Consider the following 23,813-nt stretch of genomic DNA (forward strand, 5'->3'; position numbering starts at 1 on the left):
AAGGTATCAATTTCATTTTTAAAAATAATATGGATGGATATTGGGTATAAACAGGTAATCACATTTTAACACATTTAAATGTTCAACAAATAAGTAATTCAGGTATATTCTACAAAATGTCATATTACTAAAAAATCGCACGTAAACAAAAAATTATTAGTCTGCAAAATAGCTAGCCATTATCTAAATTTGCACATTAGCTCTGGTTTTAAGTTCAAATTTACGTTGTAAAAAAACCTTTGTTTATGTAATTTGTTATAATTGTTTATTAAGTCAATAGTATTATTTTCATAATAATTAATTTTTTCAGCTATATGACAAAATCAACGAACCCGCACATTTAACTAATTTACAACAATCATTACTGGTACCTAATTGCGCCTTCCATTTCCAAAATGCCTTAAATACCTTATCAATAATAAACCCAATAAAATCTGATATTAAGTTTATATTTAAAGATGTCATTAATTCATTTCTTGCTTCGATTAATACTAATAATAAACATTAAATAATAGTGAAATATATATTGAAATAAAAAAAATATATATGACAAGAGTTTCATTTATGCAGCTTAAAATATATTCAATAATTATTCATTTACGAATAAACTTGTAAATTTAAATGCATACAATTATCATAATCATACAAAATATAATATACAAATTTGAAACGACCTATAACACATTAGATATTAAAAAAAGTTTTAATCATCCTCCAAAAATTGTCCCCATCTTTCTAATCTCTGCACCTTTTCAGCCTCGGTCTCTTCGATCTTGAACTTGGTTTTACCATCCCATCTTTCGGCTTCAATTTTTCTACCAGCGTAAAATCGGCCATTCATAGTACCCAGGCAGGCATCCGCCTCTTCAAATTCGTTAAATGTGACTGATGCTACACCCTCCGGATGCCTCTGTAATTATAAGTAATAAGTATTTATATAAATGCCGTTATATTTAAAAAAACTAACAATTCACTTTTTTAAGAGAACTTATACAGCGTTAGATGTCTAAAATTATTAATTTATTTGAAGGAAATAGTTTGTATATAATTCATCAAAAAAAATATTCGATTTCAATTTTTTAATATTAATATGTTTATATTAAAGTATTAACATTATTCATCTTTTTGTTTAATTTATATATAAATACATTAGATAAATTAGTAAAGTGTACCATTTTTTTAACAAACAGACGGTTTAACATATTTAATATTATTAAATAAATAATTAACTCCAGAAATAAAGTGCCAATTCAAGTCATATCAGTTAAAAATTATTCAATTCATTCATTATTCATGTCTGTTCTAGCTATACCTTGAGCAATTTTTTTTAAACACCACGCGGTCTTGTTATAAATATAGATATATATTTTCTTACGCCAAAAAAATAATATCTATAAAATTAATCTATGAGATTTTAACCAAAAATCTAGTTAAAAAATTAATAATAATCAAGGAACGAACCGTGTTAGTACTATTTAATATAATAAATAATAAAATTTAACAAAAAAAAATTGAATAAAATATACAATCCTTTAAAAGCAAATCAAATCGGTTAGTTACAATGGGATGAAGATTTAAAAAAAAATTAGGTAACCGAAATCAATGGAGATCAATTAAGATGCTTCATAAACTACACAAAATTTTCTGATTTATTCCTTGTTAAAATATTTTTAAAGAGTTACCCAATCACTACCAATCCGGTGGGTAAAATTTGTGGTCTCTAATCGTTATTAAAATTTAATAATCTTAATAAATATAGTTTTTGATTTAAGCGATAGGGGGTGGGGGTTTGAAATTTCGCCCAAACAATATAATGTGTATCTTACAAATTATTATTTTTACTCACATCGTATATCTTGACCTTTTTGACTAACCCAAACTTGGCACACTCTTCTCTTAGTTCCTTTTGATATTCGATAATTAATGCGGCATCTTCCTAATATAAAATAAAAAAAATAATATAATAAAAATTAAGTAATAAGTATTTGTTTACATCGAAGGTTTTAGGATCAAACATATTTTTCAAAATTATAGTTTTTTCTTTACTAAGTCTTTGACCAACTATGGGATCTGGTTTCCACGCCAATAATCTTAAATATTTAAATTTTAAACATAAAAATGTTTATAAATAAGTGCATATTCTAACATATCGTCGACCGAGTATCACGGCTTTGTTAGCTAGGTGCTTTGAGTGATAAATAATCTCCTTTTTAAAATAAGCACCATTTTTGAAAAATGGATAAGCACCCTATTTTTTTAACCCTTTAATCCAACTTTTTAAGAAATAAAATCTTTATTTATACTCCTTAGATGGAAAATTTCTAGTTTAAATTAAATTTTACGATGTATTTATAAAAGATTCCATATGGCGTCTATTGGCGCCTATATACAAATGATATGTTCTTTAGAATAAAAATGCTGGCATTATGATAAATATAGTCAGAATCTATGTGTAACCCACTAGTTAAAGAAAGTATATCATAAAAACTAAACGTAATAGAAGGTTTATAATTTGATCAAAATCGAAACATAAAAATGAGGAAAAGTAAAAACATAATAAAATACAAGCAAAAGGCTATGTTAGCCTGAGAATTAATAAAATAAGATTGAATTTATTATATAATTATGTTATGAATGTCAAATTAAATCATTAAGCTTTCTTAGTGCTTATAAAATAACAAGGTTGAAGATGTAAAGTTAGCTCGCATGACTAAAGGGTATTAGCACCCATTTAAACAAATATTTTATTTAAATAGTTTTCTTAGAAATTTTAAAGCTTATTTTAAATAAATATTATTTTCACAAAATGTTGAAATATCAAGATAGTATATCATATCAATTATTGTATAAATATTATATTATTAGATGATCTTATACATCAAAATAAAAAAACCTAGACATAGAATACGTTAAGGTTATTTAAATTCAATATACATCTTTTTTGTGCTAATTTTTGAACATTCAAAAAGTTGTGCTTATTTTCCAATTATTCTCATTTTGATTCCACTAAAATGAAAATCAAAAAAATGAAATTGGTAGAAATATTCTGATAAGAAAATCTAAAAGGTAAAAATTTTTAGATTGGAGTCATAATTTTGATTGGTTATGAAGGTAAGGCATTTGAATAAGCACTGACATTATTTTAATTAGAGAATACATGTATATTTATTATAATTAAATAGTAGGAAATATAAACATATAAAGATAAACCCGGACGAAAGTCGGACAAAAGGTATGTCAAAGGGGCAGAGTTGTTAAAGTAGCGCGGTATCTTTTTTGGTAGCTATAGCTAATAGCCGCTACTTTTAAAAAATATAATGAATGTAAGTATAAACATGAAAATTTAAATATAATATCATAATTAATTATAATTTTTATAATTTATTATTTAATTTTGAAATTTAAATATATATTCAATTTTTAATTTATATTTTCAATCTGTGTTAATAATCTAAAATGGCATCGCCCATGGATATCCAAATCCTTGAAAGTGATTCAGACATGGAAGATTCGATGGAAGAAAATGTACTTAATAGCTCTAATAACGATTTCCCATTCCCTAGATTTGAAAAATTTTTTAAAATAAATATTAAAACAAAATCTGGATTCAAATTCCTGTGCTTAAAATGTAAAAAAAATATATCATCAAATCAATCGAGTAGCTATAACCTGAAGAAACACCTAATGGTAAATTGTTATTATTACATTATAATATTATTTATTTTATTAGACTGTTCACGGCAATTGCTATAAGGAAATAGAGAAACATATAAAAAATTTTGGTATAAGAGAATCTTCATTCAAAAAGACAAATACTATCCAAACCAAATTAACTGATAATAAACATGCCAATATTTCACAAAAATTGGCTGATAAAGTAATTGTTGATTTTATTATTGACACAGTTCAGCCATTGTCCTTGGTTGATAATCCATCATTTACTATGATGATTAAAACTTTATCCCCTGGCACAACAGTTTTATGTCGCCAGACACTTATGAATAAAATAGCCGACAACTTCAAAGTGATGAAAGATGCTCTAATAGTAGAGTTATCAGATATATCTTATGTATGCACACCGGCAGATAGTTGGACACATAACAGAAGGTAAAAACTTATTTATATTTATAACTTGATCTGATTAAATATTTTTAGAGCTTCCTTGCCCTCAAGTGCTAGCGTCGAGAGATTATTTAGCAAAGCAAAGCTTATACTTTCTGATCGTCGCTCTAGACTTGGGGATGATAATATTGAAATGATATTATTATTAAAATGCAACAAATTAAAATAAATATTTATTTATATTGCTTATTTTTTTATAATCTAAACTAAATATATTTTTATATTTATAAATGTTGATTTTTATATATTATTTATTATACATTTACATTATAAGCAAAAAAAAAATTGTTTCATTTGTTTCTAAAATTTTTTTTATAAAAAGTAGCTAATAGCGCGCTACTTTTTTTGACAAATAGCGAAAGCAGTAGCGCGCTACTTTTTTTGACAAATAGCTATAGCGGTAGCGCGCTACTTTTAAAAATAGCGTTTAACAACTCTGCAAAGGGGGTATGGAGGTAAAGCTCACCCCCTTATAATATATAAAAATAGTTTTAAAAAAAATTATGGAAACTTTTAAAAATAAATTATCACTTTAGCACTCTCTTTTCAAAATAGCTAATGACGCCCCTGAGAGTGATGCTGATGTTTATTCATAATATAAAATATTAGCGATCAGACTGAGTAAAATGACGTAAGGAATCAGAACAAGAATGCTATATTTTTTTCCCATCATCGATGGAGATTTTTGTAAAAAGAGAAAATGCGAACTTTCTTCTAAGGTTAGTTTTATCCTGCATTCATAGTTGAGCATGAATGCAAAGGAAAAAATATAGCCTATTATACAAAACATTCATAGTTAGATTTCGTTTTGCAAATAATTATTCCAGCACAAATACAAATTTATTTATAATTTCCATGTTGGTCTAGCAAAATTATAATATTCATATTTGATAAACATATTAGCAAGAAAAATAAAATATGGGCGTTAGTCAAATATTTGACAGATCAGGATATTTAAACTGAATGGTTAGGTGAATAAATATTATAAAGTTTTAAAATAAATATCTTTATATTTTCTATATTTAAACTTTGTTAGAAACCAATAAATCTAAAAGTTTGAAGAGTGGCTCTGGGTGTGAAGACCCTAACTCATGGATTCATTAGAATTGTTTAAAGATCACAAATTTCATCCTTGGATACTAGATAATTTCAATTTTGAAATATCTATAGTTGAAGGTGATTAATAACCTTAAGCTCTTAATTAGTAAAATAAATAATATGATATAGATCTATCAAGTGTACTGCATATGCTAAATTTTTTATTAAGATGAAGGTAATATCTACTATTTTTTTATTAATTTGTTTGCAGCATTTCAAAATTTGATATTTTTGTGGAATTAGTTTTATAAATAATAAAAATTGGTTCGAATGAGGACTTGCAAATTTTTTATTAATATTTGACCTGTCGCCGACAAAAGTATCGGCAGCTAGCGCGAGTTTTTAAAATCTAAGCGGCCGACGGCCCACCGCTTTTAAGCCGAGCTGTCAAAATAGGCAGCGTAAATTGGATGACCAACATAAAATTATATTTATTTTAAATTGCAAATTGAATTTTTTTTAAAATTTCATTCAAAAGGAAGCAATTTAGAAATTTTAACTCAATTTTGTAGTTAACATATATAAAAATAATTTTATTTGAATATGATGGACATAAAGGTGATCCCTTGAATTCAAGCCAAAATAGAGATAGGAAGCCCTTTCACTAGGTGAACAAGCAGAGCCCAAAGAATATTTCTAGCTACCTCAGAGATCCTACTTTCTCTCCAAAAAATTTATAATATGGAAATCTTGCGAATAGCGTTTTTGGAGAAGAATATGGCAACCTTTTCATAACAGAAAGAGGAAACATAATTTGTGATAATTGTATAATTTTCATTTTCTTAATCTTGTCAAATCTGTTGATATTTCCTCTTTCAAACTCTATATTCACTAATAAAATTACTCTATAAGTTTAGGAATTTAATTTAAAAAAAATCAGATGTGCAATTTTGCTCTTTTACATATTTTGATATAATTTTAAAATATTTTATTGGGTATAGAATAGATCCTCAACACCTAGATACATTTTGAAATAAGAGAGATCTGCAAAAGTAGGCCCCGCCCGTACCCGGTCTAAACGGGCCGTGTTAATTTTTTAAAAACAATCGGGTTCGGGCGGGTCGGGCCTAATATTTTTTAAAGAAAATTGTGGCCGGGTACAGGGTTGCCAGGTCAAAATTTTCAAATTGTGGGAGAAATTAGGTATTTTGTGGGAGAAATATAAAAATTGTGGGAGAAATTGCTAAAAAAATTTTTTTGCAGGCCTTCGGCCTGCAAAGGACCGGGATTTAGAATTGACTTAGTTATCCACTTATTATTTTTTATAAATATAAAATCTAATCTATTTTCCAAAATAAAATAGGTAATTATTTTTCAAAATAAAATAGCTAACTTTTTTTAAAATAAAATAGCTAACTTTTTTTCAAAATAAAATAGCCAACTATTTTTCAAAATAAAATAGCCAACTATTTTTCAAAATAAAATATCCAACTCTTTTTCAAAATAAAATAGCCTAACTATTTTTCAAAATAAAATATCCAACTCTTTTTCAAAATAAAATAGTTAACTATTTTCCAAAATAAAATACCCAACTATTTTTCAAAATAGGTAATTACTGTACGACACAAAATTTCTTAGAGTACTATCTTTATTATTAAAAAAACATATTGATTTATTATAATATATTAATTTTGTTTAAAAATAATAACCAACGATCTTTTTTAAATACAAAAAAATGTAAACAAGATAAAATTTTATAAAAAATTGTAATTTTACAATGTAAAAAAATAAATGGGGGAAGGGAATATGATATTTTGAGGTATCAAAAATCTTCAAAGCATAAATCAGTACAGGGCATTCTATCAACATCTATTTCAAAACAAAAATATTCTTCAAAAATAAGAAATAATATAGATGCAACTACAGTTGCGGAAATGGTAAATACCTATCATGCAGTACAACATTCAGAGAGTTACTCAACATCTCAATGTTGGTAGAATCTTTCCCCATAATATTTAACGACTAATATAAATGAATAGAATATTTTGTAGAACACAAAATGAGCAAGGCTATCAACAATGTTTTAGGATATAAATCCAGAAGGTCAATTCTTGACGATTTGAAAGATGTGCAAACATATGCAATTCTAACAGATGCATCTAATAAGGAGATATCAAAACATTTCCCTTGATCCTCCCCTATTTCAACAAAATTAATGTCATTTTAATAAAACTATTAAAAAATTTTTCTCCAGATATGAAATATCCAAAGACATAGCTAACCATATATAATGGTAAATATGGCAGATTTGGCATTACCAATGAATTGCATGGTAGCTTTCTGATCTGATAATTCCTCAGTAAATTTGGCAAAAACCAGAGTGTATTTACAGAATTGAGTCAGCATAATGTTGGTTGACAGGTTCCTCCTAATACGCGCCATCTAAGAATTTTAAAATACAAACCTTTAAAAAATAAATAGATTATAAAAGCTGTCCTATTTGAAAATAATTTTCAAAAATAAATGGCAGAAGTATATTTAGGAATTTTACATATAGGAAATCTACTATATGCTGTTAATATGCAGTTGCAATCAGAAGAATATAATTTAATAAAGGCTCACTAAATTATGCTGCAGAAATACCAAAGTAAGAATATTACTATTATCGGATAATTATTAATAAGATTTAATATGATGTCATGTTTGAGGAGATTGTAATGCTTCTTTATTTTTATGATTTGCCAAAATATTCAAAATATTAATTTTACAATGTAAAAAATAAATTTATTTGATTTTATGCAAATGTATAAATAAGATTTTATAAAATATAGAAAGTCAAATAGTTATAGTTAATTATATTTTATATGAGATTTAAATAATGGAACTAAACGTTTTTCCGTCGTTATTAAGATATTAAAAATCCTGGCATGACATTTTATAATTTTGTTTAACCATTAACTCGGCCTCTTAGGATATCTTAAGCTTAGATTAAAGATGATTAGGATAATAATATTTTCTAAGATGAGTTCCACCTTCATTGCTAATTTTTAAAAATATTACTTCTAATATTAATAATATATTTTTTAATATATAATAGTACATAAGCAGTTTATATTGAAAATAATTTTTCTTTTTATATATTTAATTATAACATTTTATTGTCCAAAAAACAACATCAGTATTGGAAACTAGTGCTTTAACCTCAAAACAATCTAAATCTCACCTAGAAGATAACTATCATGGTATATATAAATAAAAATATTAAAAAAGCACTAGTTTCACATACTATTCTAACTTCAAATTTTGAAAATGTCGAATGGATTGGATTGGATGGAGAATTTAAAATTAGCGGAAAAATAAAATAAAAGAACTAGACATATTTTTCGAATAAATATTTAAAATTTATTTTAAAAATATAAAAATAATCAAATAATGTCTCTCAAAATTATTATTTATATATTAAAAACATTAAAATGCTAAAAAAAAAATTGTGGGAGAAATTAAAAAATTGTGGGAGATTTTTGTGGGAGATTTCTAATTGTGGGAGTTTTGTGGGAGTGAGATGTATGTGGGTAAACTAAAAAATTGTGGGAGACTCCCACTGATGGGGGGAGGCATGGCAACCCTGGCCGGGTAGGGTCGGGCCGTATAAATTTTTTTATATATCAAAATTATGTTGAGTTTTTTATGTAAAATAAAAATATTTGATTTTATTTATAAAAACTAGACGTCATATAACATATATCGTTTATTTTGAGTAATTATAAAAATTAATTATTTAAATAAATTCGGGCAGAGCCTGTAAATTTTTTTTAAAAAAAATTTGGGATGGGCCAGGCTTGAAAAAATAGGCCCAATGCAGATCACTAATAAGAAGTATATAAATATAAAAGTTATATAATATTACTTTGGTATCACAAATAGAAATTGCAATAAAAAATTTTTAAACATATTATCTTTAAGTGCAATAATTTGGATCAGTGCTATAAAGATCTAGCATCATCCGATGTTAGATCTATTGTATTTGGACACTTTTTCTTATGACACATTGAATAATTACAAATTGATGTTGAACAATTATAAGAATAGGAATGTATAAAATATGAAATATATTTTTTTTTAAATTTATGTGCCAGTGTGATTTTTATAAACAGTGGTGTTTTGGCATGATCAAAAATATCGGCAGGTGATCAGAGTTTGGCCAATATGCAGGTCTAGGTAATATTGGAATTTGCAATGGAAGAAAAAACTGGAATTGTAAATCTCTGCTCAAAAAGCAATTTTTCTTAATCATGCAATGTACATGTCTGCTCAAATTTTTTAAAATTTAGGTCTGAGTCAGTCTACCCCAAATTTGAAGTAGGCTACTCAGAACTCTACTTTGTACGATGTTCAATTTAGAAATAAACATAGTAAATATAAATATTACTTTTCTTGCCCTTTTAATAATGTAGGATCTTTTTCTTTTGGATTTTTATCATTTACTTTTAATTTTTTAGGTTTAAGTTTAGGATCATATTCACCCTTTAAAGTAAATTTAGCTCTTTCAACTTTAACAATTTTATCTTTCATTAAAAAACCATCTAGAATTTGTAAAGCTAATTGAACAGATTCAACCTAAATTAATTTTTCAAAGGATAAAATAAATTTTCAAATAACTTTTAAATAGCAACATCTTCCATCACCTTTGAAATTTCCCTGAGAATCAGTATATAATTTAACTTTAGGTTTTCTTGTAATTGGATCTTCCATAATAATACCACATTTTGACATAAAAGTTATATATTCTTCTAAGGTAATATTTTCAGGCAAATTTGAAACATAAACATTTGTATTTTTATCTTCATCCATTTCAAACCATTCTGTTTTATATTTATAAATTAAACAAAACATAAAAATATCTTACCGGCTGGCTTCTGTATTTTGGGTGCACCTTTTTCTAACATAGTTAACTTTCTTTTCTTATTAAATTTAATATTATTATTAATGTTTATATCTTGAGATAACTCTTTAAGATCTTGTAAATTATGAGTACTATCATCGTCATTTTTAGGCAGTATCCATTGTTCCTTTGATTGATCCCATTCATATAAATATTTACCTGTGGTTGGATCTTTATACATGTAGCATCTTTTGCTGAAATTGAACTCAACATTAGGATCTGACAATTTAGAATCATTTTCAACTGCTTTTATATTATTGTTATTATTGGTTATTTCATTTTTTTTATTGTCTACAGTTATATTTTCTGAGGAATATAAAACAGGTACATTAGTATCTTGATAATACCATTGCTTTGTTTCCTCTTTCCAATATAATTTACGTTTAGAATTAGGATCAATATATGTATATTGACCCCTATCATTCTGAGAAACCCCATAACTTGCCTGATACATGGCAATAAAGTCATCTGTTACCTGTTTATTTTTAACATTCATTTATTAGTTGTATAACTATATACTTTGGGGACATATGCTTTTTGTTTTTCATCCCATTCATATTCTGTCCCATCCTTATCAGTATATTTTTTGACCTCTTCATTTGTGGTATTTAGATTAAGCTTACCTTCCCTCTCTAACTGGTGTAATCTGATTTGTTCTTCGAAATCCGCATCATCATCTGTGTCAGACATTTTAAAATTAATTACCGATTAATGAAAAGTGGAATTAATGAAAATCAATACTTAACACATAGACTTGTATATATATAATATAAAGTCAATTAATAAGGTACCTATATCCCCAAAGTATGTGAAGCAGAGCACCTTCTAAACCCCCTTAATTTCATGCCCAGCTGAAAGATATAATGAAAAATTGTTTTTATTAATAATTTTGAATAGAATATAACTAAATTTTAATTTATTTAAACATTTTTTGAAGAGATTCTGAAGAAAATTATATTTTTTAAATAATAAGGTTAAATATAAGAGCAAGCAAATTGATACATTTTTTAAGGTGGGTCAAAATTCAGACAAATAAATAAGGGGATTAAGAATTAGAGCTTAACGACAGTACATATGATGTTAAAATGCGTACATGTTCCAGATTAATATCAAATATAACATGCGATATGGAACTTACCAAATTTAATACGATCAATATAACCATTGTTTATTATAACATTTATAAAAAATAGTAACTTCCAAAAAGCTTATGGTCTAGTTTGTTTCGTGCATTTATCTTTTCGATAATTCTGGGCTCGAATCTAGCAAAAACCATATTCTTTTCTGAAATCAACTAGTTAGTCTCTTTCTTTTGGAGATTATATGTAATATTAGAATCGAGCGAATTTCGTTTCTTGAAAAAAAAATGTGTCTTATAGCCAGGAAGCCAAACCTAACTATTAAACCGCTAAAAACCTGTATTTTTTATCAAACCTAAACCGAACCTGAACCGCTAAAAAATTTCTAGCCGAACCTGAACCGAACCGCTAAATTCCCCTGAACCGGTTCAAGTCTCATATTTTATGTTTATAAAAAAATGTGTAAGTTATTACTAGTATATTTAAATTTTTTTAATTATATTCGAATTGTTTTAAAGATTATTATCAATCACATTTGATTGATAAGTGTAAGTCATATTTTTTATAAACTTTAGTATATTGCCATTTTACAAGATTTTTTAAATATTTTAAGCTTATAAATTATAATGCCTAGAGAAAAATTAAATCCAATATATAAATTATTTACATAGTGTATTATAAATGACATATCAAATCTGATATAATACTGTTAGTGCCGGCTACCCAAATTAGTGTGGAAAGATGTTTTCCAACAATTAAATCTATTGTATCTTCTTATAGATGTAATATGAGTGAGACGAATTTTGAAAATATATTAATTGTACGGCTTAATAAAAAAATATATAAATAATTGCTCACATTAAAATTAATCATTGATATTTATTTGTTATATTTATAAATTAAATATTATTTTTTAATGTGCAATAAATAAAAATGAAGGTTTATGTATGTGTTTTGTATTTTATTATAAAATAAAAAAAAATTCTTCCTTATAAATAATTCGAATGTAGGTTTTAATATAAAAGTGTTCAAACCGGTTTTTAGATGTTCAAACCCAACCAATATTTTTATTTTTTGCGAACCGAACCTGAATCTTGAACCGTTATTTTTATCCGAACCTGAACCGAACCGATATTTGTTACTGTTTGGATCCCTGTTATAGCATTTTTGAAAAATTTAATTTTTGTCCAGCACATATGGTTATTGTTTAGTAAAATAAATAACTATCAGGTGACGCGATATTCAACATTTACTATATTTTAATTATTTTTTTGAGCTTTACCCACCCTTAAAATGGTATATATATATATATAATATAAAAAATAATATTAGAAATATTTTGAAAAAAAGAAATGAAAAGGGAATGACAAAATTGTAAGAAAATAGATTAAATGTTTTTCCTTATAATTAAATTAATCATTTCGATAAATTAATGAAAGAGAGAAAGTGCAACCGCATTTATAACATTATTCCAATTTTGTTAAAGGGTTCTTTCTTAAAAGAAAGTATTTTAGATTTAAGAAACTATTTAAATTACTTCTTTTTTAAATCAAATTTATTACTATTTTTCTATATCTAAAAACATAGTATATATATAAAAAAAAGTTAATTGAACATATTAAATAATCAACTTAAATAGTTAATATATAAAATAAACAATATTCAAATTTATTTAATCAATCAACATTCCCCCTCTTCTACAAAGAACTAATCTTCTTCTCAGCAGTAATCGAGAGCTTGTTGTCCCAGAAGTTTTTTTCCGTTTCGATTGTACTCGGTTTTATCTTGGTTAGCACATAAGTCTCAAATGTTCTCGTAAGCTTGATTCTATCACGTAGGTTTGATAAAATCGTTTATTAGAGTTGCGTGAGTTTGTACGTTTTTTGTAGGCTTGATATCCATATCGTATGTTGTTCACATTTCTCAAAATTGTTATTATCATTTTTCATAATTAATCCAGTCGAATATTGGAATTTGGAATAAATCGGAATATGTAATTTGGAATAGTTGATCAAATGTATGAATAATATGCACAAATAAAATTTTGAATTTCGGAACAATAATAAGGAATGATAATTTATGGAATAAGGAATAAAATTTTAATCCAGAATAAGGAATGATAAATTATTATATTATTTTTTAGGTGTTAAGTTAATCATAGCGTTTTATACTTTTAGCGTTTTATGCGTTTTATATTTTTAGCGTTTTATATTTTTTGCGTTTTACATTTTTTAGCGTTTCCATATTTAATTAGTAGCGTTTTAATACTTTTTATTTTTATTTATTTTCAATCTCCGAGGTTAAAATATGCAAATATTATGCACATTTCCCTCTCTTAAAAAAAAATTTAAATTTCACACAATATTTTTCTAAAATAATGATGTTTAAATTTTACATAACCTTTTGTCTTCAAAAGCTTTATTTCAAAAACATTTTTATCATATTAAGTATTACTTATAAAGGTTATTTAAATCAATCCCTTTTAATTCATATGTTTTAATTACACTTTAATATCATTGGTCTCACAAAATAGAATTCATAACCTATCGTTCAACTTCCATATCAGTTCTTCCTAGGTTGTCACATTAGGTTAGGTGCTGGTTATCATATTCCAGTCCAACATCCAGAGCCGGGACACCATGAAGAAAGAAGCTTTTTGCATGAAAGAACGTGCTAACATCTCCATAGATTAGGCATTGGTCATATCAATAGATTAGGCAGTCACAATAAATAAGGTAGTCATAATAGATAGTCATCTCCATAGGTTAAGCAGTCTCCATAGGTTAGATAGTCATCTCAGTAGATTAGGTAGTCACAATAGATAAGGTAGTCATAATAGGTAGTCATCTCCATAGGTTAAGCAGTCTCCGGTTACGCAGTCTCCATAGGTTACGCAGTCTCCATAGGTTACGCAGTCTCCATAGGTTACGCAGTCTCCATAGGTTAGATAGTCATCTCAGTAGGTAGTCATATAAATAGAGTCATCTCAATGGATTAAGCTAAATCGTCCACAATAGGTAGTCATATAAATAGAGTCATCTCAATGGATTAAGCAATCGTCACAATAGGTAGTCAAATCAATAAATAAGGTAGTCATCAATTTCAAATTTAATTTAATTTATACTTTTTTATTTTAATTTTAGGCAAATTTTCTATATTTTATTCTTTTTTTTTTTTACAAAAACGTAACAGGGCGCCATAAAAGAAACAAGAAGTTAACAAATATTTATTCTAAATAAAATTTTTTTACCTTTTATAATTTTGTAAATTTGAATAAAATTTTGACTATCGAAAAGAAAAGTCAAAAAAATTTTATTTGTCCTTATATCATCTCCAATATCGAACGACGAATTTGATAAGTAATTCGTTTACTTTTTATTTTTACTAAAGAATTCAAGGTAAGGATATTTTTTAATTTTTTTTTAAAACTTTTATCATTTAACTTTAATTTAAAACGAAAAACGTACCACCGTAACCGGGGCACCATAAATGAAAGTGTTTTGGATTTACGAAACTATTTAAATTACTTCTTTTTTAAATCAAATTTATTACTATTTTTCTATATCTAAAAACATAGTATATATATAAAAAAAAGTTAATTGAACATATTAAATAATCAACTTAAATAGTTAATATATAAAATAAACAATATTCAAATTTATTTAATCAATCAACATTTCTGATGATAAATTACAGAGTTTAGAAGTACCATTTGCATTGCGTGGCACGGATTTGAAATATAAATTTAAGTCCAACCCTGTTTTAATATTTTTTGCCCCAACACGGCCCTGTTTTAAAAAAAAATTCGATCTATAAAAGAAAATTTTCGGCCAGGGTATATAATTTTTTTTTCTACAGCCTTGGTGGATGTGGCCAGCATCTACATGACAGGATTTTCACTGGATGCAAACCCCCTTCAAAAACCTTTGCCTACACCCCTAAAAAATTTTGCCGCCTTCGGCGGCGTTGTCTGTCTATTATTATTCTCACCTTTTTAATATATTGATACTCTTTTCAGAGAATTTATCTAGGATAACTTAAATTAATCTATCTCTACTACCAACTATCGATATTTTGTAAATATAAAGAATTTATTTTGTAAATATAAGGAATTTATTTTGTAAATATAAAGAATTTATTTTTTAGATAAATTCAATTAAAACCTACATTATTTACAATGAATTAATTATTATGGCATTATGAGCTTGCTGAAATATCTAAATCTTTTAAATTACATTTAAAAGGATAGCAGAAAGATTTATTTGGAAAACAATGTGTATGATTGTTTGCAATATATAGATTTGGTCGATGAATTGTATTATATTAATTCTATAATAAAAGTATTAATTTTTACAGCAATTAATTTTGTCCTTTTTATCTCAAAATTTAATAGATATCCCCCCCCCCCCCCAAAAAAAAAAATTTTTTTTTAATCCTACCCCCATTAAAACAGTCTATTCCCAACCCCCCTCAAAAAATAGGATGCGAACTGTTCCTACCCCTCCCGCTCATGTAGACACTGGATGTGGCATCATACCATATGGATCATTTTTCAGCGAATATGATCCATATTTAATAACTTAATTTTTTATCTCCCCATTTGTTATAAAAGGAGTTAGTTTAAATTTCCACACTTTCTAGTCAACTAGTCTATGCTTATTTCCTTATTTTCTGCTCCTCTTGTAATTTAATACAGTCTTTATATAAATATCAGTCATTTGGGGCTCTCTCTTTAGCAACATACGAAATTAACTGAATTGTAACAGAAAAGGGGATAGATAAAATTATACTTATCTGGAATAAATTTTTGTTATAAAAAATATATTATATTTTGAATATTCAGTTGAGTTCTTTGTTGATTTTAATTTGATTGAATATCACCTAAAAAGATTAGTTAAATATTTATTTGAATATTATTTTACTATAAATATTTTCTTAGAATCGAAAAAATGAAAATACGAAAATGATAAATGAATTAATGTGATAAATTGTTTTACGATAAACTATTCTTAAATATATATTATTTTGATTTTAATTTTTATAGATGACAATGACAATTCAAAATATTCGAACAGACCTGGATATTAATCAAAAAAATATTTAGCCCGGTTCAGCCCAGATATTTTTTAAAATCCTTAAAATTTAAGTCGATCTAATATAACAAATATAATAGTTTCTAAATTCTAAAATAAGGTACGCAAAACTCACACCTAGTAATATTTTACAATAAATGGTAAAAATTTTAGGGAAAAAGTCAAATTTATGATTTCTTTATCATCAAACGAAGGAGAAATATCTGGTTCACCCGTCATTCTTGACGGGATAGCTACTAATTTATTATAATTGTATATATATTTAAATTGAATATTAAAACAATTTTGTATTATTAAATTATTCGAATAAAAACAGCCGTTAACAACAATTTTAGAAATATAAAATGTTTCTTCATTATTCCGCTAGGAAATTTAATTAAATATGAATAATTTAAAATAATTCCTACTAATAATATATAATTATTTTTCAATATTTATTGATACTATAAATTTTAATTGAATAATCTCGAATAATTTGATCGAATAATGGATAAAAAATTATTCGACGAATAATATATTTTCCTTATTCGAAATCGATTCGAAAATTCGAATCGTATAATTGTGTTGTTCATAATCGTAAAATTCGAATCGAATAACAAATAATAAATAATTCGTTTCAGATTTATTTAAAATTATAAAATTAATCACTTTTATTTTTATTATTTAATTTTGTATGTTCATATTTTAGCTAGGGGCTTTATGTGCTAAAGAAACATCTTTTTCAAAATTAGCAATAAAAAATAGATTAACACCTAATATATTATTATTAGTATCCAATTTTTAAATAATCAGCATCGATTTAAACAAATATTTTAATATTATATTTACATAGACTTTTACGAAATTAGGGCTATTAAATTACATTTTCCTTGTGGCATTTGTAAAATTCTAAGTTTTGAATGAGAATCTCATTTCTACTCCAAATTTATTTAATAATTATTAATATCCGGAATTGATAATAGCAAATTAATTTATTAAAATTTATAGTTTCAATAATCATTATAAAGTAAAATGAATATAGCTAAAAAGTAAAATATAACTAAAATATAAATCATGTTATAAAGTAAAAAAAAACTTTTCTTTTTGTTTTTATTACATTTTCGATTTTACTATTTATACTAACACTAAAATGTACATATCAATTTAACCAACTTTTTTTTTTTTTTTAACATTTCACTTTCGCTACTAATAAATAAAATTTACATAGTATAAAAATCCTTCAAATCTAGTGTAATCAATTAACATTTTTATAAAAACAATCACAATACGACAGCATTAAATTATTTGCCTTGTTGCATTAATTAATTTATTTTTATAATTTCCTTCCTTTCACCTTAAACTAAACAAAGTGGTGGGAAATAATATTATATTATATTAAATGATGTATATACACTACTATATTGTCCATTCATTAAATGTATTTAAGTCATTTTCGTGCTGATTTTTGAACATACAAAAAATTATGCTTATTTTTCTATTAATTCAATTTTGAATTAGTCCCTTTTTAATTTGGAAGAAAATGCAAATTTAAATGCAAATTTAAAGTACTGTAAAATTATATTTTAACTTTTCTGATATGAAACTCTAAAAGATAAAAGATTTTCGATCAGGGTTATTAAAAAATCTTTTCTTGGTTAAGAGGGCAAAGAATTTGAGTTAGATTCTATATTTATGTTATATATATATTATATTGATTAGCCAATACATGTATATTATAAGCAATTAGAGCAGTGGCGTAGCTACGGGGGTGGTTTTCGGGTTTGGACCCCTCCCAGAGCAAAAATTTATTTTTAGATTATACGTTCAAAAGACTTAATCAAATAAATACCAATAATATTTATATTTTTCTGGTTTTGATGTTTGTGGAAGGATATGTTATTACTATTGAAATTAATTGGATAGTATTATTATAAAGTCATTGAGAATAATCTACTAAATTATAAAACAAATTATTGATGCATTTAAAAAATATATTTATTATATATTATCGAAGATATGGTTATGATTTGTAAGATAAACCATAAAAGCCTGGGGGCGAAGCCCCCCAGGCTTTTATATGTATGGACCTCCTCTAAGGAAAATTCCTAACTACGCCACTGAATTAGAGTGTAAGATATAAATCTATGAATATAATTCTGGCTGAAGACCCGGAAAAATTTGGCGGAAAACCCGCTAAATAGTGGAGTTCTCATAAATAATATATAAATTAGAGTAAAAAGACACTTGCCTAAATATAAATTAGTACCTTGTAGCACCTCCTTCTGTATAAAGCTAGCGTGGTTCCTGTTAGCTTTTACGGTACATAAGCCTTATCAAATTTTGCATTTAATATATAATTTTACTTAAATGAAATAAAGTTTTAATACTCATTAGAATTTTTAGAATATAGTTCTGCCTCCCAAAATACAACAAAAACTCAAAATTTCCTTCCTGTTATTTTATTCCAATCTAAATATGTAAGAAGTACTTGAATGCTGCAACTTAAAGTTAAAAAATGAATTCTTTATGATCAGTTTATTTATCATCCTTTTTACCTTTATAGAAATATTGATCAATTAAACCTCTATTTTTTCAATTTAATGATTGTTTGAATTTGACATGAAAGTAAATGCGAGGTAATAAGATATGTTTATAGAGGAAATTTTTAAAATTTTTCTTAAATAATGAACGAATCAATGATATATATAACTATATCATTGGAACGAATAAAAAATCTGTAATATTGTTTGTAAATTTAAAATTAATAAATATTTAATAATTTAAAATATTTTTTTTATGAAGATTATATATAATATATCTGCTATATTTCATAAATTTAGAAACTATCTTGCGGGGGGGGGGATCTTTGATGTAGTTTAATACAATTGTTTTGAATGTATATACCCCTATTTAAATTTAATGAAGGATTTTTAAATGAGCTATTGTAATTAATACATATAAATACGAGTCATGGTGGGGGCAAAATAAAATTAGCATGGTCATCTTTAAAGTGAACGAATATAAATATTAAACCTAAGAATATGCAAATTAAATTCAATTTTACTTTGGTTAGTAATATATTTTTTATTATAATTTTAGAATTCAGCCAACGATTATGCCCTATTTATTGTCCCCTAGATGATTTCAATTCGGCCCCACTTCAAATACATTAATTGGTAGTCAAGTTTATATCATAGAAATCTATGACCTAACTAATGGTATATATTTTACCTTTGTAATAAATGCATAAAATTCTGGTATTTTTTAAAATAACTTGGTAGCTCACTTGTAAAACGTAAGTTTAGAAAAATCCAACATAAGCCAAAAAAAAATTAAGGTCAATCTCTTTTTTGTGAATATCCATTATGTACAACAATAAATACAATACATTTTATCAAGGGTTCTCTATATAACAACTATATTTTATTTTTATATTATAATTTATGTTAGAACTAACTACTTGTCATAACTAAGAGGGGCGGATTGACAGTCAAGGACCCTGAGGGATGGGGGCCTCAAACTTGGAGGGAGAAGGCTTTCCCCAAACTCTCCCCACCCTCATTTGCATGACTGTAGGCCACTTCCGTAAATTATATAAGGCTTATTAAGTAACTAGCATGAAACGCATAACATCAATTATGATCCAGGGAAGAACACATCGACTACACTTAAATTGTCAAAGAGAGAAACGTTAGACAGCTCAAAGTATAATAATTTTTTTTAAATAATTAAAAATCGTATGTTTACCTCGAAGGAATGGCTGGAATAATTATCGATTGCGAATGATTTCGTAGAAAAAATATTATAGAGGCTTCTCCTCAAAACTCCCTTTTTACGGCCTTTGACCCTGTTAAAAAGGAAGCTAGAAGGGGGTGGGAGTTGCATCCAAAAAATTTCTGCCATGTAGACGCTGCATTGGACGTGTTGCAATTAGATTTTCTTTAAGGTTTATCACAACACAAGACAAAAGTGAAGATTATTGTGAATATAAAACAATTTCCCAGAATCCAATCAAACAGATACTCATAAACAATAGAATCTAAACAAAACGACTTATTTTATAAAACGAATAATCAAGATGATCATATGTTCTTACGCCACTATAAATTAAACCAAGACCTTAATAAAAATTTAAGTGATAACTGAGGTAGTTGAGTTAAATGTAGTAGATTTCCTCTTTAAAAAATAATTTTGTAGTCTACTATTTGATGTGTTAGAGCTGACAATCTAAATCAAAATTATTTTTTTTTAGTTTAGTTAATGAAAAAAATTGCTTTTCTATTAGTAATCTTGGCGCTGATCTCTGCCTGCTTGTGATATTATTTCTACACCGGTGTAGAAGACGGTAAAGTATTAACGCGGAATGACGAACAAGAAGCAATTAAGCCAATTTGACTAATGTTATGCTGACACCCTACAAAATACATATTATATTGATAATCTTACATTGGTGGAATTTAATGGTCCAACTTTAGATAACCCTTATAATAACTTACTTTGTCTATTCGATATTACTAAAGCCTTAATTCTAGTCCTCAATTTTAGAATTTTTAAATATTACTATCAGATTAAACATAAAACTCCACATAATTCTTTGTTACTTAGAAATATATTTTTTCTTTATATTATAATTTTGAGAGTAAGGTAAAGAGGCAAAATTTATGTCAAATATTAAATCATTAAAAAACTTTATAATGGAATATTTAATCAGTATGCTCTTAGCCTTTTATGTTTGCTACTGATCTCCTTTGGATCGTCTTCAAATTTGACACGTGAACACGATTTTCCCCTTTTCAGTGAAAAGTAATATACTTCACAATTCGGACCTGTAAACAATGTAGACAAACAATTATTAGGCAAAATACACTTTAATAAATAGTAACCTGGAAATTTGGCCGCTTTCATGTTACTTATTGCTAAATCTAATTTTTTAATTAGATTTGTGTTATTTATCTTGTGACCTTTCTCTTTGCAGATATGGTATTTTAGATCTTTTAATGAGCACCCCAAACCATTATTGACCACGTTTAAACTATCTTGAACAATCAATTCCATGGAAGTATTTGATTCTTTTTGCATCATAAATATTAAAATCTATAAATTAAATTTTAAATAATATTTGTATCGATTTTACATCAACATAAAAAATAAGGTTATTACGTTATACAAACTAGTGATGTAATAAATTGCAAGTTATTAAGTTTCTCTTTTTATAAAAAAAATGAAACAATATGAAATAAATAAATTTCAATATGTTATCGAGTTGCACCAAAGCCCATATAAAAAAATTACATAAAAAATCATATCCAAGTAGTAAAAATTCTTTAAAACAATTTTTATTTTTTTTTATCTATAAAATTATTTAGCAATTATCAATATATTTGTAATAAAATGATGATAAAATAAAAAATTATGAATTTAAGATTTTTATTTTCTTCCTTTCAGATTGTTGATTTGCTTATGTTTTCAGAAAAAAACAACCAAACGGAAAATATATAATATTTATTATTTCTTACAAAAGAATTAAAGGTCATTAAAGAAAATTAAATATCAATTGGAATAAAAATAGGTAACTAGATAAGCAAATTTTGTTATTATTTTACCAAATAGCCTTGAATTCACAGATAACACAAATTCGTGTCGAAGTATACAAAATATGCTGTAAATCTGTATTCTTCCCCGCGAATTCGCGCTAACTGGGAATTCAGTGTATGAAATAAAAATGCTCTATAAAATTAAAAATTTTCAAGAGAAGTTATAAAAATATATTATAATATTTAACAAGGAAATATTATAAAACATTAGTACAAAAAATTTGGCATCGACCCCGTATATTGGCAAAAATAAAGGTTATCGGTTGAAACTGACCAATGCGATGAGTATGGGGCCGATAACTATACTCGGGTGCGATACATATTTGTAATTAATGATAATCTGCCAAATCAAATCATATTTGCACTTAATTTAAATTTGAATTACTATATCAGGATTTGTTTAATGTTCATGAAGAGTTGGTTATTGATCTTAAGCATTCAACGATACAGATTGACGGTAACGCTGGAAGCATCATAAATATAATTGTTTTATAATGTGAAGAGGTTCTACTTGAAAGTTAGTAAATTACTTGATCAATCAAAATGAAAATCATAAAAGAAAGAGGGCAGAGAAGAAATATATAAAATGCGTTTTAAATCGTGAAGGACAAACGTCTGCCATGTCTTAAATTATTTAGAATAGGACGCACCTCAAATATGCTTCAATTTTAATAAAATCATAAATACGTGTTATTTTATTTCAACATATCCCTTTCTAATTTCAATGACGATTTGCGTCATAACTCATACTTCCCGAATAGAAGTCATTGATTTCTTCAGCTAATTTCTAACTATTTAGAAACAGGGCTAAAAAATAAAAATATTTCATTGCAAATATTTTCAAATGGCGCTACTATTTTCCAGAGTTGTTAAAAGATACTTTTAAAATGGATCTAGATACAGATACAGATACAACGTCTAAATTATAGAACCATATCCAGATACATCGTCTAAAAAGTTATCTTGATACAAATACAATCCTTAGAATGTATCTAGATACAGATACAATTTTTATTATACTCTTATATAAGCTTTACATAAACCTAAATAAGGACTTTATTGTGAAAATGTATGAAATGAGTTAAAAAATTTATTGACTCGATATCATATTTAACAAAATATAACTAAAATAATGATTTTTAGATTTTAATATAATGACATAATATATGAAAATATATGATTAAATGATTATAAATAATTATTAGATTTCAGTAATAAAATATTTTCAAAATTTTGGTCATTAAGGCATATTCATTTATCTGTAAACAAATTTTTAGCTATACTAAGTCTTTCTACCAGGGTCCTTGAAGAGATTGGGGTGTTATATTTTATGAATAACAATTTTATATGAGGATATTCTCTTAAAATACTAAAATCTCGACATCATTTTTGAAAAAATATTTTTAAAATTTTTTGAGTATCAAAATTTAAATCATTATTAACAATCATATCTACTGCTGTGGGGAAATGAAAAAAATCGTATATTAAATTATTTGTTTTTTTTCACAAGTTATTTGTTTGCAATCAGTTAAAGACTTTAATAATTCATTAACTAATCTTTGTATTAATTGTTTTTTTTTCAACAACTGTGTTTTATTTTTTCTCTTAAAATTTAAAATTACAATTGTAAACATTTATTTAGTATCTACACTTTTAAATCAGGGGCGTCGCTAGCTTTTACAATCTCAGGGGGCTCAACTAATAGTTTTTTATGGGGGGATTCACCACCTCCCCATACCCCCAATTTGTGCCGATTTTATATTAATATATAATACTTTTTTAAAATTTGCTAACTCTAAACAATTATTCTGAATTTCATATTTTGTCATTTATTATATTTTGCATACAAAATAAACTAACATATAAATAGTTAAAACAATACAAGACATATCTAAAATTAATATTTATTAATACAAAATCTATTTATTACAGTATACAATATTTTCGATGGTTTATATAAAAAAAT

The 23,813-nt window shown here is 25.9% G+C and overlaps 1 protein-coding gene across 1 annotated transcript; it reads right to left on the minus strand.

The window, feature by feature from the left end:
• Positions 1 to 539: 539 nt before the first annotated feature.
• Positions 540 to 10,798, minus strand: LOC135923542 (17S U2 SnRNP complex component HTATSF1-like). Its single transcript, XM_065458342.1, has 7 exons — positions 10,622 to 10,798; positions 10,067 to 10,577; positions 9,820 to 10,022; positions 9,590 to 9,777; positions 1,994 to 2,090; positions 1,847 to 1,936; positions 540 to 910 (listed from the first exon to the last, which is right to left on the minus strand). The coding sequence occupies exons 1-7, from the start codon at positions 10,790 to 10,792 to the stop codon at positions 704 to 706; spliced, it is 1,467 nt and encodes a 488-aa protein (XP_065314414.1). The 5' UTR covers positions 10,793 to 10,798; the 3' UTR covers positions 540 to 703.
• Positions 10,799 to 23,813: the final 13,015 nt, after the last annotated feature.

The sequence above is a fragment of the Gordionus sp. m RMFG-2023 genome, chromosome 2 (assembly GCF_954871325.1).
Source record: "Gordionus sp. m RMFG-2023 chromosome 2, tfGorSpeb1-WG-v2, whole genome shotgun sequence".
NCBI classification, from domain to species: domain Eukaryota; kingdom Metazoa; phylum Nematomorpha; class Gordioida; order Chordodea; family Parachordodidae; genus Gordionus; species Gordionus sp. m RMFG-2023.

Bases quoted from the DNA above. Each gene is read 5' to 3' on its own strand.
- LOC135923542 (XM_065458342.1), bottom strand. From the start codon at position 10,792: ATGTCTGACACAGATGATGATGCGGATTTCGAAGAACAAATCAGATTA. The intron at 10,578-10,621 runs GTATATAGTTAT...AAAAATAAACAG, and splicing joins AAAAAGCATATGTCCCCAAA to GTAACAGATGACTTTATTGC. The intron at 10,023-10,066 runs GTAAGATATTTT...AATATAAAACAG, and splicing joins CAAAATACAGAAGCCAGCCG to AATGGTTTGAAATGGATGAA.